Source organism: Bidens hawaiensis, unplaced genomic scaffold (genome assembly GCF_021521415.1).
Source record: "Bidens hawaiensis isolate Kalapana, Puna unplaced genomic scaffold, B.hawaiensis_p1.1 tig00041055_1, whole genome shotgun sequence".
In the NCBI taxonomy this organism is placed as follows: domain Eukaryota; kingdom Viridiplantae; phylum Streptophyta; class Magnoliopsida; order Asterales; family Asteraceae; genus Bidens; species Bidens hawaiensis.
The window spans coordinates 1-17994 of NW_027505689.1; the positions used below are offsets into that span (position 1 = coordinate 1).

At 33.2% G+C, this 17994-nt stretch overlaps 2 protein-coding genes across 2 annotated transcripts; one reads left to right on the plus strand and one right to left on the minus strand.

Moving 5' to 3' along the window:
• The first annotated feature begins 12724 nt into the window (after positions 1-12724).
• Positions 12725-14724, plus strand: LOC143614781 (N-(5'-phosphoribosyl)anthranilate isomerase 1, chloroplastic-like). The gene is made up of 3 exons (XM_077088112.1): positions 12725-13084; positions 14233-14396; positions 14492-14724. Exons 1-3 carry the CDS (start codon positions 12731-12733, stop codon positions 14715-14717), a joined length of 744 nt encoding a protein of 247 aa, XP_076944227.1. The 5' UTR covers positions 12725-12730; the 3' UTR covers positions 14718-14724.
• A 115-nt stretch (positions 14725-14839) lies between these two features.
• LOC143614778 (omega-3 fatty acid desaturase, chloroplastic-like) lies at positions 14840-17023 on the minus strand. The gene is made up of 8 exons (XM_077088109.1): positions 16755-17023; positions 16205-16294; positions 16053-16119; positions 15857-15949; positions 15576-15761; positions 15380-15460; positions 15133-15270; positions 14840-15049 (listed from the first exon to the last, which is right to left on the minus strand). Exons 1-8 carry the CDS (start codon positions 16895-16897, stop codon positions 14891-14893), a joined length of 957 nt encoding a protein of 318 aa, XP_076944224.1. The 5' UTR covers positions 16898-17023; the 3' UTR covers positions 14840-14890.
• Positions 17024-17994: the final 971 nt, after the last annotated feature.

Sequence of the window (17994 nt, forward strand, 5' to 3'; positions counted from 1 at the left end):
GCAGATCAAAGGATAAAATTGTAGAATCGTAAGATTGATAAATTAGAATCTTAACAATTATGATTCACTCACTATTAGGACTGGAAAACGGGTCGAGTCTGGTGGGTTTGGGTCACAGGTCAAAAAGGGTTCAGGTCAGAATGGGTTAGGCTCAGAAGTCGGAACAAGTCGATTTTGATGCGTAAACAGATTCAGACGCGAAAACTTATTATCATTTACAAAGCGAAAACCCTAGTTTAGGGTTCTGATTCAAAAACTGTCGAATGCAATCGATGATCAGATAGGATCGTAGGTGATCTTGCAGCATTTAAATTATGATGAGCATATTATGATCAACTAATCTTTGACTGTGATCTGAAATGGAGGCCGCGGTGGTTAAAGCTGAAAGTCATTTGCAAAAGTAAATTTGGGTTCAACAACAGCCCAAACTGAAATTCATTTTAGCTGCTACAATTGATATGTGGTTAAGCAATACAATACTTTGGGGAATAAATGAAGTGTTACTGCATATTTTGAAAAAGTTAGTTATTGTTGACCAGAAAAGTCAAACGTCCTGTTTTACATAAAGGCAATGCTTTAAAAACCGGCTTTTTACTCGTACCGGATTGAGCTAAAAAATGGTACAACCGGTTGAACCGGGTTATACTGAGAGGTTCAACCGGTTGAATATGTTACCTTATAATTTCTATAAATACAACTTTAACTCCAAAAACAACCCAAAAGTAAATGATTTCATTATAAAAAACAATACAAAAGTTAATCCATATTAAAAAACAATATAAATCACTCAATTTTAAAAAAACAGTCCTAAAGTTTACCTGTTTGAATATTAGTTGTTGGGTTAGAAGTAATTTTGATAACATATGGGCCGCAAATATCAAAAATTTCTTGGACATAAAACCGGTTTGCCGGTAAAAACCAGTATTTTAGAAAAAACCGCCGGTACGATGTTCTAGCAAACCGGCCAAAAATACCGGTCTATTGTCGAAATCCGTTTTAACCGTTCAACCGGCCGGTTTGAACCGGTTTTTAAAACACTGCATAAAGGGCAATTTGCCGGGATTGACTATACAAGTCAAAATTGATCGGGTTGTGGCGTTTCAACAAGTTGTTATAATTACGGGCCTGTCTTTGGGTCAAAATTAATTTCAAATGCCAAGGGCATTTTGGTCATATTTTGAAAGAGGGGGAGGGGGGGGGGTTGTCAAAACCCATGCTTTTTTCACAAAATAATTTATGATTTAATCTTTCGGATTTTTGCTATAGATTCTATTTCTACAATATTCGTTTTGGTCGTTTTTAAATTAAAACCGGACAATTTGGGCTTTGAGTATTTGGAGAATGCTTCATAAGATGGGGATGATTATCGATGAGTTGGAATCAAATGATGCATGAAGATTATTTGGATTTTTAACCTAGAAACGTGGGCTTATTTTATCATACCCGCGGGAGGGGGGGGGGGATCCAAATAGTCTTATTCGATCTGAAGAATCTTGACATCGGATCGAAGAATCGGGTTGCTCAAGATTAATTAATGGAAGTTTGAACCCTTATCATATGCCTAAACATTTATATCCTAGAAGAATGGATAAGAAGACTTGATGAGGGGGGAACTTAAGTGAAAGGTGTCGGGTGACCGGGTAAGTCGTGAAGGTGTGACAAAGTCAAACTTAGCTTGATATCATGGGTGATTGGTGGGTTTTATATATGTGGATCTTGATATCATGTGAACTATTTATGTGTGTTCGTTTGAAGTATGTGTTTTAGATGGTGTGGCATGAGAAGCCACCAAGGGGACACACCATGGTGCGCTTGCGTGGGACTGAAATGTATGTGTGTACATGTATGATCTTGTAATCATTCAATTAATGTCAAATAATTCGATTATCAATCATATTACATACAACTTCTTATCCGTTTATTATTTAATCAAACATCCGTCACAATTGTGTATCAAATGCAATATGTTTAGAGGATGGATACATTCTCTAATGCCCAAGTACCAAGAACCATTTTATCATGTATTTACGCAAAGTGGTCATGTCTCAAATCATCTATGTGCATTAATATTTTTTAATGCACTTTTGACAAACTTAACAATATTCTTTATAAATCACTTGATGATACTCTAATAAATAATAAATAATGACATGAGCTGATAATTTTTTTTCAAAATGGAGTGATTTTCAGCATATGAATGATACATAGTTTTAATGACATACATGCGAAATTAACTTTTACAGTTATCTTTTAATTAATAAAGGGTTATAGCTTCTTGACTTTGTGACGTGAGGAACTAAACAAAGCACAAAGAGCATGATAAACCTAAGAGAAAACCAACATGATCAAAGGTGGTTGATGAGAGATGGAGTAAAAATAAAATTACTAATTTTAAGAAACTAATATGACTAAGTTTAGATTACATGAGGTTATGACAAAACTAAAATCGGACTATAAGCCGAGTCATGTACCACATATATTGCTAGTAAATGCTTAGGTAAAAAGACCGTGCATCCAACTCTTCTAGTTATATTGGTTTCAGGATTTTGAGATATAAATAATTATTAAAATAGCACAAGGATTTAATCTAACTATACAATTAAAGCAAAATAAGTTTTACACGTGGCATCATTCCAGGGTCTCCACATAGGATATCACGTAGATGTCATATGAACAGTTTTCTAGTTTATCAAAGTCAATCAATGATGTTATATTTGAAACTCTCAATAAATAAGTTATAGAAATATTCTAGATGAATGAATATCCTGTTAGTATGTTATAAGTTAACATTTGAATATGTTTCAATATAATGATCTTAATATTTCTCCTATTCACATGAGTCACTATCTAATATTATATTTAAAGAGGTTTTTAGAAATTTATGAATTGTAAAATTTTGTTTATCATCATTTATGTCTTATTAATCCATAAGGTATACTATTATGTATATATTATTAAATTTTTACTTTTTTGTTTCATTTTTTTAATCACTCATGTATCACAAAGGCTCTATCCTAGTTTATAATATAACTAGGATATAGCCCGTGTAATACACGGATGGTTAAAAAAAATACAACAAAAAAATTAAATTTAAATAAGACATAATAGCATACCTTAAGGATTCATAAACTATAAATAATGATAAATATAACTTTATAAATCATAAATATATAAAAACCTCATTTAATACAACATTTAAAGTTATATTTGTAATTTTATTAGTAATTATATAAATGGTAATATTATTAAAATTAAATAGCTTATTAGGTGTAAATTATAATTTTGAAAATTGTTGAGGTGGAATCCTATGTGGATAACTTAGTTAAATGTAATGTGGAAACTACGTATTGCTTTAACATACATAATAATAATACTAGGTTTTATCCCCCGTATCACGGGGGTTGTTTTCATTTTTCGTTTCTAATATTTATATATATTTTTATTTTAATTTTATTATTGTAAGAGAGTTAATAATAATATACTTGAGTTTGATAATGAAATTGTTTCACAAAATAAATGAGATGTTATAACCCGTTTAAAAACTATCTGGGTTTGGTGAGTGTCACACCCCGCCAAGGCGGAAACGCGGGATGCGACCGTCATGGTTCTCGTGGCCTTTGTTCATGCGAAAGCACTCCTAGTGATGCATGTAATTCCAAGATTGTTCCCTGAAAAACATACTTAAAAACGTCAACATAAAGTTGGTGAGTTCACAGGTTTATTGACACGGTGTAAATGATATATATTTGAAAGCCTCAATAGTAAATAAGCGTAATAGTTCCTTTTGAATACGTATATGTGTTTTATAATGTTTCATAGCTATCCTCAAAAAACTATATAATTGGTTTGGAATGTTTCATAGTTTTACTCAAAAATTATAGTAATTTGTAAATTATTCAAAATGTTCGACTGTTTTCCCTGCAACATTGGTAATGTATAAATGTATATATATTCATAATATTTGACTGTTTCCCTTCCGAAAATATAGATGATATCTATAGAGCCTATGATAACCAAAACAAGCAAAAATAAACAAATTCGTAAACCTACAAGGAATACGAATACTATGTAACTCCATGAGACATAACCAAACCTTGACTGAGATCCTTGCCACACTTCCCACTAGGCGGGTTATAATTGGGACAATATTGCTATAATTCGATCCTCCAGATCGGTGATTAGTGCTACTAACCATGATAGGGGTGTCAAACCCAATAGTACTATTCGATATTTCCACGGCTAAATCCATAGCTAATGGTTATATTTAGACAGGGGACTTTTTGAACTCTTGAACCAGACACCTCATGGACACGTAAAATATAGCCTTATTTTCGCATTATCACATAAAAAAGAACTAGTGCGTTTTCCCAACTAAAACACATATAATCAAGTCTTGTTTCATATTATAAGATAAAATATGACTAGTATGTTTCCCCCTAAAATCGTTATAAAACAGTAAAAATGGGGCCGTGAGACTCACCTTGTGAATTGTGATCAATGAGCGTCGGATAATACATAGTCCCGATGAACTATCGGTCTAGATACGACCTAGCACGTAATAGACTACTTTAATATCGTGCGGATATTGTTATTGAACAAATCGGTTTATGCACTATGTTCACCCAACAAATTAGATTTATGATTTATTGTTATAACTCGTTGGTGATTTTCTTTTAGTTTCGTTAACCTTGTAGTTTTAACAAATACATAGTTCCCTTTTATATTTATCACGATACTTGATCAACTAAAGAATTGCACATCACTTACGCTGCATTCTCGGGTTTAAAATATAAGGAAAAGAAATGATAAGATTGGATAGGGGAAGAAAGGAAAAGAAATTATATATTTAAAAGATATTCTCGATTAAAATAAAAGAATAGAAAAAAAGTGTTAATTACATTCTTGAGTTAGATAGGAAGGAAAAGATAGGAAAAAATTGTAACTTTACAATCATGTCATCATTATTGAGTGAGGTACGAAGGAAAAAATAGGGTAAATTAGTAATATTGTACCTGACTATAAACTTTCCTTCCGAATCAGGCCATATTTGACTGGAAAGTTTTGGAGGAAAAAAACCCTAACTTTTCTTTCCATTCTCTTTCTTTTCTTTTAATGAAAAAAGAAAAAATTTCTTATCTTTTCTTTTCCAAACCCTTAAATAAAAAATTCAAGAATGCAGTGTTAATATATTTATTAACCAACATATACTTTGTCGTTACGTTTAAAAAAATTATATCTTTCCTCCAAGAATATATTGTTTTGTTATGTGCGTACACTTTTGTAATTATACCTGCTTTTAATGTGTACATATTTTTTTTTATTGTAAGTCACTTGTTCCTAAAATACTTTCAATGTATGTGTGGATACACATATTTTTAAGAAAATGTGTCAGTTTTAAACGAAAACCTTTGAAAACCGTATATCCTTTAATAAAATAAGTTTATGATCATTATTTTTCCGACGTGCAAAATACTCTAGCAAAATATTCTATATTTTGTATAAAGTAATATTATTAACCAAACTAACGTTTACTAGTAAACTTTTTATCTATAATATCTTTTACAAAATTATATACACTTAATATCCAATTTCCATCAAAGCAAGTATATTTTCAATAAAACTAACTTTATGTCCATAACACTAACTTAGCAATAACTTGTAATTAGTGTGTTTAGCCATGACACTAGTCCACTAGCAAGCCATTAATCCATACCCATGTTTTAGTGTGTATCACGCCATTTATATGTGGGTAAACATCATTACTACATAAACATTACATATAATGACGTAAAGAATAGAATAAGGGTGAGTTTTGCTCACTATTACATATCATGAACTCCTAGCATTTTAGCACTCATATACAACCTCTAGCATGCACTTGGATCCTTGAAGATGGTAGTGTGTAGAGTGACAGATGAAACCCAAGATGGAAGAGGTCCAGTTTGAGGTATGGTTGAGGGGGCAAACGTGATCCAATGCCTCCAAATTTTGGATATGCTTTACTTCAATGAGTCATGAGAACATAGGAAAAAGAATTAGTTGATTTGGAGTTTGTTTGATACCTAAACATAGGTTGTGAGCAGAAGATAGCACAACAGCTATGGATTTTGCGCAGTCTGGCCATGAAGCTGATTTGGTGGTCAAAAACTTAACCAAATTAAGTGAGACCAGTTGGTAATTTTAACAAAAACATAGAGGTTTAATCTCCAAGTGGAAATTCGGGATTTGAAGATGTATGGAGATAGATATGGCCACCTTACTCTAGCTGAAATGCTTAGACAGAAGCTGAGTAGAAGAGTGAGGTGTGTGTGTTTGCTTATGTGGAGAGAATGAAGAGGGTTAGTGTATTTGTTTATTTACAAGTATCAGGTTTATGAAATATTTCTATTCATAATTGATGAAGTATGGATGATTGAGTGTGCTATAAGCTAATATAAAAAAAATGTATGGTTGAAGATATTGGGTTCGGTCAAAAGTTCAAAGAAGGAAAAGAAGTTGGGTGGGTGGTGATTGATATGGCAAGGAACCAAGGATAATGATTTGATTTTATTATTTTCAACCCTTTTGATTTGATTACACTTAGTTCATTTCCTAACATACATGCTCCATATATTTATCTTAAGATACACATGAAGACATGAGTGTTTATGTGTGTATTAATTTGGATGAGAGGTCCATATTAGAGGTGCACAAACCGGTTTAAAACTCAAAACCGGTTTGGGTTAAAACCGGTTTGGTTTGGTCAATAAAAGTCAAAACCGGTTTATGATCGGTTTTGGTTTGGATTGAAACCGGTTTCTGACCATGGTACGATCGGTTTCGGTTCGGGTTTTGATCGGTTTTGGTTTGGTTTTTGACCGGTTTTTTGCCCGGTGTTGGTTCGGTTAACCAGTTTGGAACTGGTTTTGGTGGAAAAAATTGCAAACCGATTCCAAACCTACGGTTTTAATCGGTTCCAAACCGGTTTCTACATAATCGGTTTCAAACCGGTTCGGTTTTGGTTCATTTTCATGTCGGTTCGATTAACCGGTTTGTTTTCCCACCTCTAGTCCATATCGTAAGATTTGTATTTACAATTTAAATGCCCATTAAATTGCTAATCAATAATATTAAATGTAGTTGAATGCAAATTATAATAAGTCACTTAAATTCACATGTGTCTTGGTTATTCAATAGTTGAAGAAAACTAGCTAACGTTTACCATATACCCATAATTAATTATTTACGAGACATACTTTTATCTCAGTGTAAACATATAATAATAGAACGTACTATTATTTTAAACATCGTGTATGAATACATAGATATATATTATATGTATTATTTCTATTGTTTAATATTTTTATTGTAATGAATATTTTATCACCAGCGTTCGTGAGTGATTCGTGTTTTATAAAGTCACCTATATGTATATTTTACGAACCATTGATCTCTCTATCACTACACGAATATGAACCGGTGATCTTCCTATCACTAAATGTATATGTAATGGGTGCACGTTAGAAATCAATTATGAATGATTAAATGAAAAACACATTTAACCCAATATGTTTATGTAATGTAATTATGATTGAATCAAGATTAAGAGTCATACGAATGTTGACTTTTTGACTGGGTGCCACAGTGAGACCCATAACCCGCTTATTTTTTTTACTATAAAATTGTTACTTAATTATATATAATATCTTTTTTTTTTTAATTTGGATATTAATTTTTAGTACATCTCTATTTTATAGGATTTCCATATCAATATTTGTTGAGATTAATTTTTAATATACTGAGATGCTATAACCCGTTTAAGGGATATCTGGGTTTGGTGAGATCTATACCCATGAATTCAGGTTAAATGCGTGAGAAGCCTCTATTTACAAATAAAACAATCCGGTGGCTTAAGACAATGTAGAATGCAACCAGATAACTTTTAAACGTTTTGTTTTTATATATTTAAGTTAAGATAGTAGTTAGATAAGAAAATAAATATAATTGGATTCACTTTTTCTATTTATATCGATTATTGGAAGTAAAGAATTAACTTCTTTGATATTTTCATAAGTTTTGCATTTGATATTTACATAGGCAGCGGATCAGCTTTATTTGGCATGAATCTCTTAGCTTGTATTTAACATGTGTTCTTGTGTAGTGCATTTTTTAATATAGAAATATAAAGCGTGATTGAAAGATAAATAAAAAAAAGTTTAATGGGTTAGTTCAAAAATTGTTTGAAGAAAATATAGAACGAAATATAATAGGTTGGTTATAACGCTTATAAAGTATGATAAGTTGATTGAAAAGAAAATAAAAAATAAGAAAAAGTATCATGACTCATTGAAAAACTAGTTTGATAAAGAATTTTACGACATCACCCATTTAGTTTTTCTTCTATAACGTTTAACTGACTCACCACTTAAATTTACTTTTAGTTCTACAATAATGTCTATTATGGGACTAGAACTATTAATCACTTAAAAAAAATATTTTTACTATGCAAGTTGATACTTCTAGCCTACAAACCTTTTGATGTACCTGTTTAAAAATAAAGGTTTCAATCACCATGGCTAAAAACTTAAGGGATCTTAAGAGAAACCCTTACTTGATTATCATCCTAACAACTATGCGAAGTTTTCCTGTCCAATTGATATTTTTAAAAGTGCTGTACACCTTAATCTTATCACGGTTTTTGGAAATATGACTTTAAAGTTACTTGCAAATGCTAACCCATTCTTACTTGTAGATAAGACAACTTTAAACGTATATCTTTTTTCTTTCTTTCTTTTTTTTTTCTTTTCTTTTTTTTTTGTGTGGGAAGAATCAACACTAAAAGTCAAAACCTCCTCTTTGAGTAGCTGAATATAGTTAAAGCAGTTTGATCGTGAATTTTTGTAATCGGTACTGGCTGCAATGTAGGGTACAAAATGATAACACTCCACAATGACTTATTTCATGTGTCATGGGTAGGACAAAAATCAAAAACATATGTCATTTTGTACTAATAAATCATAACTTAGACTGAAAGTCTTAAACTATGAGTGAAGCCCATGGCGGCGTGTGGCACTAGCATCTCATTAGACATGAATGAGCAGATATTGTTATATATACCATGTTTTGTTGAGTTATAACAAAAGTTCAAATGTGTGAGTAAGGCGATGTTTGGGATTCCTTATTTTACCTCCTTACAACTTTTCATCAAGTTAATAGTTACAAAAGTGTAACTTATGGAACTTTTCCTCTCACGATATAAGCAATTCCAAACACCTTATTACTTTTCAAAAAGTTAATAAGTTATAAGTTGGTGAAAATAAACAATCCCAAACACCCCCTAATTATGACTCATTTCCAAAGCACCATAAAAAGCTCATTTATATGAGATCACCTTAACTTGCATACCATGTTATGGAAGAATTTGGAGTTATTTGTTTCTATCTACTACATCGTTAACTTCAACCTTTTGATTAAGATATAAGTCTGGATTCTTCTCCATGTCAACAATGTTTTTCATTATTGTAGAACACTTTTCTTTCTCTCAAGACTTGAAATCACCCTTTTCTTATTTTGAATCGTTGAGGTCTTTTTGTTCTTAATTGTGTAACACAACATGTTTCTCTGTTGATCTCCAGTTATCTCCACCATCTAATATCATTTCTCAAATCTTGAAGTGTTATTTTATACGAAATGTATGTAAAGGAGATGAAGACGCTTCACACGACCATGCTCTTAGAGAGAATATATGTGAAACCTTTATGCTAAAGCCACAATCCATAAAATTTAAAAGGTGAGAGCCAAAGTCACTAGTTAATCCATAAGGATTAATGACGAATGAGGAGGAATTCTCTAGGAAATGTCGGTTAATAAGGTCATCTATTCATAGTTGAAGCATTTTAAGTCATATTTACTCGCTTTGGTGAACTGATGAACCTTATACCTCCAAAAGGTATATCCCAGGTTGCTGTTTCTTATAAACCTTTTATGGTATATCACATATCGTTGTTTGTTCAATTGTTTTAACATACACACGGCATAAATTAACCTCTATACATTAGATATGATGATGTTTGAAATTAGCAAAACCATGTACATTTATATGTTGCTGATTTGGATGTTCAAAAGTTAAACTAAGAAAGATCTTCATGACGACAATTTAGAAGTAAAACGGTTTCAAAGATGTCAGATTGAGCCTGCCAAGATATTCGTAAAAATAATAATTAATTTTAATCTACATAATTTTAAGAAATTAAATATAAAAGTAAAATGTTTTCTTTTCACATAAACTACTGTTATGAAATATGAATTATAACACGTATAAGTATTTGTTTTCAATTACTCTACGTGTATTATTAATCTAACCATATAAAGTTTGTTTTTTCCTCATAAACCCTTATAACATGAAAGGTAAAATGTTAGGTCATTATAATTATTTTTATTTTGAAGTCTACACATTTAATGTACTTCCAAAGATCTTAAAACAACAAAAATGATATGGCTCGATGTTAAGGGAAAAAAATCTGGCTTAAACCATCAGAACTGAACTGTGAACCGAGCCAGGTAACCTAGACGGTTTGGTTTGGTTTGTTTTGGTTAAATATATTTAAGAGAAAATTACTATTTGCGTCTGGTTTAGGGCGGAGGCACAATGAGTTCCCAAAATTTTTTTTGAACTGGTTGAGTCTCTATGGTTTCAGAAACGAACAATTTGAGTCCCTATCGCTATGGAATTACTAGTTTACCCTTTTTATTATCCGTATGAGTCCTTGTGATTAAGTGATTGTTCAGTTTTAGTCCCTCTTTAAAAATTTCCTTCAAATTAAAGAATTAACCACCAAACTATAACCAATCAAGCCATAATCAACCAAAAATAAATGAACCAAATATTTTTTTTAACAAAAAAAAAGATCGGAACTTTTTTTTAACAAAAATAAACAAACCAAACTAATTTTTTAACATAAATAAACGAACCAAACTTTTTTAACAAAAAAAAAAAATACAAACCAAACTATTTTTTTAACAAAAATAAATTAATCGAACTACTATTTAACAAAAATAAACAAACCAGGCTACTTTTTTAACAAAAATAAACGAACCAAACTACCTTTTTAACAAAAATAAACGGACCAAACTACTTTTTACTAAACTAAACGAACGTAACTACTTCTAAAATAAGTAATAGAATGAACTCCACCTTAGTACAAGTTACGACGATATTTTTGTTAAAAACAAGTTCGGTTAAAAAATATGTTCGGTTCCTTTATTTTTGCTAAAAAAAAGTTGTTCGATTTGTTTATTTTTGTTAAACGAAATGAACTACTTGTAAAAAAGTGATTCGGTTCGTATAGTTTGATAAAAAAATTAGTTTTCGTTTTTTCTTTTGTTAGAAAGTAGTTCGGTTTGTTAATATTTGGTGAAAAAGTGGTTCGGTTTATTTATTTTTGTTAAAAAAATTAGTCTAGTTCATTTATTTTTGTTAAAAGAGGAAGGGGACTCAACGTGACCAATTATGAAAGTCCAAGAACTCAGAGTAACAAAGTATATGCATGGAAGTAAAATGTCAAATCTACCTCTAAAACTAACACAATTAAGTAGCAGGGACTCAATTGGTATATTTTTGAAACCATATGTACCCAACCAATTCAAAAAAAATTTCAGGGAGTAATTGTGCTAAACCACACCAGTAAGTTTCTCTTAAATTTATTTAAAACCTTAGTTACCCAAAGTGTGGAAAGGCCCGCCGCAATCAACTTGTTTGGTTAAATCCTTCCTTGTTTTATTCTAACTCACTCAGTTGCTTCTCACTCACCTCTCGACTCCGGCTAGCAGGTACAATCAAACTAACAAATTGTCTAAATTTCTAGCTTTATTTTCAATTGATTTACTCACTTATATCATGCCTTTCTTTCCACCTCCTTAGCATGTTATTTAATCAATAATTTGATGCATTTTATTTAGTCTTAATAATTTATTATTATATGGGTTTAGGGTTTATCATTTTGTTTTTACTTTTTAGTTTAAAATGCTATGCTGCTATCTAAATATTGTTGAATTTGTAATCCTTTTAATTTGGGTGAGAATAAATAAAATTAGGTCATTGTTTTATTATATGATCACAAAAAAATGGAACCATTTTTAAAAATAAAATTATCATCTTTTTCAATCAGCTGTCAAGCCAGATGACATGTACTGGTTGAACCTGCCGTTGCGGAGTACATATCAGAAATTTAGCATAATCTAGGTTACATTTTTGAATGATTTGATGGCATTGAACACGTGACACATGCTTATACATTGTGCTGATTTGGTTTAAAATTTGCTAATTTAGTCTATCGTTTGAAATGAACACGTAACAGAAACACTGCAATCGGTTTTGTCAACCTTCTTCAAATCTGCAACCGGGATTCAGACAGTAAAGATAAAGATGATTACAGGTGCGTGCATCTTTGTTGCAGCTTAACTGCTCGATCAAATTCCCCAAAGAACATTGTTTATTGTATTTCAGTTTTTCAACTTCTATTGGTAATGTGCAATCAGTAATGTGATTGTCTGCGATTGTTGTATTTAACATCCCCAATTTCAGGGTCAAACGCGGGATGCCACTATCAAATGAGGGGACTTCTCATGCACAAGTGGCAATACCCTGGCACGTTCGATCTCAACCTAAAAGTTTCATGCTTTACACAAATATTTATAATCCACCAACTCCTTACCGATTCATTTATTCTGTTTATTTATAGGTTCAAAGAGCATGATGTTACATGCATCACAGCCAAGGTTTCTGAAACAGAAATCAATATTCTGTGCAATAAACCAACCGACTGAAATTTCATCCGTTAATAAGAGGAATGTAGATGACAAACCTTTAGTTAAAATGTGTGGAATTACTTCGGCTAAAGATGCTGCTCTGGCGGCAGAAGCGGGTGCTGACTTTATTGGGATGATAGTTTGGCCTAATTCTAAACGCTCGGTTTCAATTTCTACTGCTAAAGAGATTTCAAAAGCTGCACGTGATTACGGTGCAAAGCCTGTTGGGGTGTTTGTTGATGATGACCCTGATACAATTCTGAGAGCTTCTGACGAAGCGGATCTTGAATTTGTGCAGGTAAGTTTCCGAGTATTAGTAGATTATGTAGATTTATTAGAAGTTACAGTTTCTGTTAGATCTTGCACCCCAAATGTTGCTCATCTAGCCTATTTCACATATAAAACACAGTTAGGATTAACTTTAACAAGTGTTTAGTGTGATGTTTCTCTAGTAATCAGAATCTTCTTAGTTATTAGGAATTGGGCTTAATGTAGGATTCAAGTTAGTGTTAGTTTATGGGTTAACATATTGAGTTTATTGTGTGGTTTTTAGTTATTAATAATAAAAGAATCGTGGGAGTGTTTAACCACAAAATCAATTGTGTTCTTGTGTTTATACTTATCAAGGTGGTGTGCTAGAATTATTTTGGTTCTTTTCTGAACTGAAATTTGGTTTCTTGGTCTTTGAAAACTGTTCAGTTTCGTTTTTCGGGTTTTCAGTTTGCCAAATGAGTTTGGTTCCGTTTTTTTTGTTTTTATTGTTTGGCCTTGAATATTTTGGGGCCAAAAAAATAGCCCAAAATTAGAATCTGGGCCTCAAAGGGCCACACCATTTGGAACTAAGATTTTGTTAATCAATAAGTAATTGATTATTACACATTTGGAACTAAGATTTTGTGCCACACCATTTATTAACTTCTTATAAATTACTTATAATCAGTGTTTTTTGGTTCAGTTCCGTTCCAATCTGTTAGATTCAGTTTTTTAGTTTTTGGTTGATTGTTGATAGCAAAAACGAAAGCAAACCAAACCAAACCAAACCAAAAAATTGGCTCTATTAAAAAGCATAAGATCAAACCTTTATTTATTTTATTGGGCCTGGTAATTTCGGTTTGGTTACGTTGGCTATTCCGGTTACGGTTTGGTCATTTCGTTTCATGCGCGCCCCCAGCTGAAAGTGGTACGGGTCCAAATGAGCTGAACATTGTTCAAAGTCTATTGTTAATGTATCAACCTTCTAAATAGATTAAATTCAAAGATTTGGATTGTTATTGTGACAATACTAAATTTGCTAATTAATTATATAAGAAACTAAAACGAGCAAAAAACTGTTGACGCGTCAACCCGACCCGGCCCAGCCCGTTTTGAGATAGTACTCAACCTACCTATTTTGTCACCTCTGACATCTACTACTTCTATTCAGTTGATAACATATATGTTTTACAGCTTCATGGAGATGGATCACGGTCTGGATTTTCTGTTTTAGCAAAAGAAAGACGATTAATTTATGTTCTTCATGCAAATGAGGATGGTGACCTTATGAACCACATATCAGATGAAGATTGTTCTTTAGTTGATTGGATTCTTGTGGACAGTGCAAAAGGGGGCAGGTAATGAAGCATTATCTAAACATAACCATTTATAACCGAAGCTGCCACTTTCAAATATTTTCAACTAACAATTGATTTTGATTTTATTGTCTCAGTGGTAAAGGGTTTAATTGGTCTCGGTTCAAGCTACCGCCAATCAAGAGCAAACACGGATGGCTCTTAGCCGGAGGGATGAAACCCGAGAATGTAACCGAAGCCATTTCTATACTAAAACCAGATGGAATTGATGTCAGCAGTGGTATATGTGGTTCGGATGGAATTCAAAAAGATACATCACGTATATCCACTTTCATGAGCGCGGTAAAATCTGCTCAATATTGATCATAATCCATCAAATAACATGAATAATTTGATGTTAGATTTATACTAAATAAGACATGACACCTATGTCAAATGCTGTTTCACTCAAAATGTGACCAAAAATATGGTTCACATTGTACACACATGTATTGTACAAACTATTGATTGATTCACTCTCTTGAGTCACCCTTGAGCTATGGGTTGGTTTGATAATATACGACGTCCCCTTGATCACTAACGTAATGATCCTTCTTCATGCTACTAGCAAGAAGCCCTAGTAAATGGAATGGAAGCGGTTTTGATTTCTTTGGCTCTCGGTAATATTTCCCGAACACGGGCTTAGCGGCTTTAGACTACATGTTAAGAATTTAAAATCATTACTTGGTTAAAAATGATAACATTTAAAGAAATTATGTTTAGTAAGAAGAATACTTACTGCCTCTACTAGGTGATAGTGTGGGATTTGAGGGAAAAGATGATGTATAACATGGGTTCCTATGTCATGATGGATGTTGTTGATCCATCCGTAGTCGCGATCAAGTGTCGTTAGGCCGCCTCTTAGGTAACTCCATTCCTGTACGGCGATATCAAATGATCTTTTTAAGACTGAAACATGATAGGACCAAAGTGGTACACAAACCGTGAATTATTTTCATGGCATTAAAGTCGGGTCAGTTTCAAACCTTACCACGGTACCATGGGAGTTTGTCTTCATGACCATGATGATGCAAGTAGGTTACTAAATCCAGCCACATGACGAAGCCCTAAAATCAAATGAAGTTTACAGAAATCGTTTAATACAGAATCAGTTTTAAACAGAGAACTGCGTGTTCGTGTAAATGGTGTCACAATTAAAGTTCTACTAGGAAAATAACTAACCCAATAGGGAATGCCATAGAGTTTAAGTACTTGAAGAGGACCCATGGCAAAGGACAGACCCACAAGCAAGGCAGCCATGGCTGACCAACAAACTGTCGAGATGATCACATCGGTTTTTTCATTAGCCCGAAACAAATCGCTGCCTGGGTCAAAATGGGACCCCTTTTTTCCTGGGCTTCGGCCCCACTGTCATTCGTAAACCGAAACAAATAATTAGCAAAGCAAGCAAACCAAGCAGGATCGATTTGAATAGCGAATCGCTAAAAAACCTGATGACTCACCAGATAGAAAGGAAATGCAAGCATAGGGAAAGGCTGAGTGAACCTCAACAACCGAGTAGCCGTGTCTAAACTTCTATAAATCTTCTCAGATAACTAAAATGATCAAATTTATATAAATTTAAATCTTGTTACATTAAGCTAAATCTGATATTATGGTCCAAATTTGTTGCGGTAAAACGCGCGCGCATTGACTCACCGGATGCCAAGATTCATCGTTCTCAACGTGCCCGTGGTTCTGATGATGAGTTCTATGGCTAATTCTCCTGTAATCACAACCATGGTTATGAATATGTTTATTTATCATATGTCATTTTCAGAAGGAAAAAAAATGGAGATCATATCACATACCATCCATGGTAAGGTACTAGTATGGAAGAATGAAGAAAATGACCAACTACACTATTGAGTTTTGCATTATTAGAAAAGCTTCCATGGCCACTGAACAATAAAAGCAATCGTTAAATGAAACAGGGTTGAGAAAAGACCAATTAACCGAACCAGAAAAAAAAATCCCGACAAAACCAAACCAAAATAACTTATTGAAACTAATAACTGACAGCTTGGTTTTGTTTTCTTCAAAACCAAAAGTTACGGTTTGGTTATGTCTCGCTCCAAAACCGGATTGCATTGAACCGAAGAACTATAAACCAACAACACTGAAGCTGTTTGAATGTTTGTTAATAGACTAATGATCCCAAATTCCCAATTCAATTTTTTTGGCCCAAATTTACTATTTTTGTCAATTTTCATCAGGCACTAACATTTAAAGCCTTAAAGTAACCAAAAACAAACCATAACCGAACAGAAAAAAAAAAAAAAAACCCGAAAAACCAAAACCGAACGGTTTTCTAAAACTGAAAACCGAAACTTGGAAGTGCTTTTAAGGTTTAGTTCATACCAATCATGACCAAGAACAAACAAAGCCCAAAACATTGTTCCTTGAGCAAACCAATACAAAGGCCAAACCACCATATTATCAACATAAGCCGCCACCGCGGCCAACCCAAGAACCACCGCAACATCTCTAACGACATAACTCATGGACCGCCACGGGTCCTTAACCCAGCAATGTTTCGGGATCGCGGCTCGAATATCAGCCAATGTGAAAGGTGGTGGTGCACCCGGGTTGAACCCACTGTCATCAATAGACTCAAACCCATTGACTACCTTTTCGTCTTTCTCAATAATATGAACACCCACTGGTGCACTCACTTTGATCGCCCGAACCTCTGACCGTGATGATTTGATTGAATTCGGGTAACCGGAAATAGAGGCTCTTGTTATTGGGTTAGAATATAGTTTAGGGAGTGGTTTGAAAACGCCTTGCTTGCGGTGCGCACATATAATGTATATATGTGTGAACCCTTGGGTGGGCAAAAGTAAAATTGCACTAATTTTGACGTTATTTTACTAATCACGTGAAAATAACGTTAAAAGTGGCGGAAGGTTAATCAGGCATCATGTGGTGGCGTTGATAGCCGAAAGACAAGGGCACATGCACCAATCAGCCGGTGTCCCGATGATTGAGTGTTATGTGTCTTATGTCCAAGGCTTGATTCAAAACTACTATCGAGCCGGGGGTCTCACCGGAAGCAGCCTCTCTATCCCTATGGGATAGAGGTAAGGCTGTCTACATCTTACCCTCCTCAGACCCTACCATAACATTGCTATTGGTGGGATATACTGAGTACGATGATGATGATGATGATGATGATGATGATGATGGAGTGGTTTGAAACCACATTCTGATAGTAGTAATCTGGTGGCCATGGGAGATACTTAGATGAGTATGTTATATGATGTTGTTTGCTTGTAGTTAAGGTGTTATGATGAATATATATAGACATGGATGCATATATGTAGATGAGCGTGTGTAATTTATGTGTTTCTTCCCACTTTCCCTTGTCTTTTGACCTTGCTTTTGATGGTTCCGTTTTGGTTGTTGGTGTGAGTGTGAAAAAGAGAAACGTGACTTTTATGTAATAAATATGATCCATATTTTATATAATATAAATGGAATAAAGTACCTTATTCTTCAACTTGTGTTAATGAAGTTGTTAATTATAGTATTTTTTTTATTGAGGCGTCTAATCTTATTGTGGTATCTTATTAGGTTAGATCACGTATTACACACGGTT

Bases quoted from the DNA above. Each gene is read 5' to 3' on its own strand.
- LOC143614781 (XM_077088112.1), top strand. From the start codon at position 12,731: ATGATGTTACATGCATCACAGCCAAGGTTTCTGAAACAGAAATCAATA. The intron at 13,085-14,232 runs GTAAGTTTCCGA...TATGTTTTACAG, and splicing joins CGGATCTTGAATTTGTGCAG to CTTCATGGAGATGGATCACG. The intron at 14,397-14,491 runs GTAATGAAGCAT...TTATTGTCTCAG, and splicing joins GACAGTGCAAAAGGGGGCAG to TGGTAAAGGGTTTAATTGGT.
- LOC143614778 (XM_077088109.1), bottom strand. From the start codon at position 16,897: ATGAGTTATGTCGTTAGAGATGTTGCGGTGGTTCTTGGGTTGGCCGCG. The intron at 16,120-16,204 runs GTATGTGATATG...TTGTGATTACAG, and splicing joins CTAGTACCTTACCATGGATG to GAGAATTAGCCATAGAACTC. The intron at 15,461-15,575 runs GTTAGTTATTTT...ATTTGATTTTAG, and splicing joins TCTATGGCATTCCCTATTGG to GGCTTCGTCATGTGGCTGGA.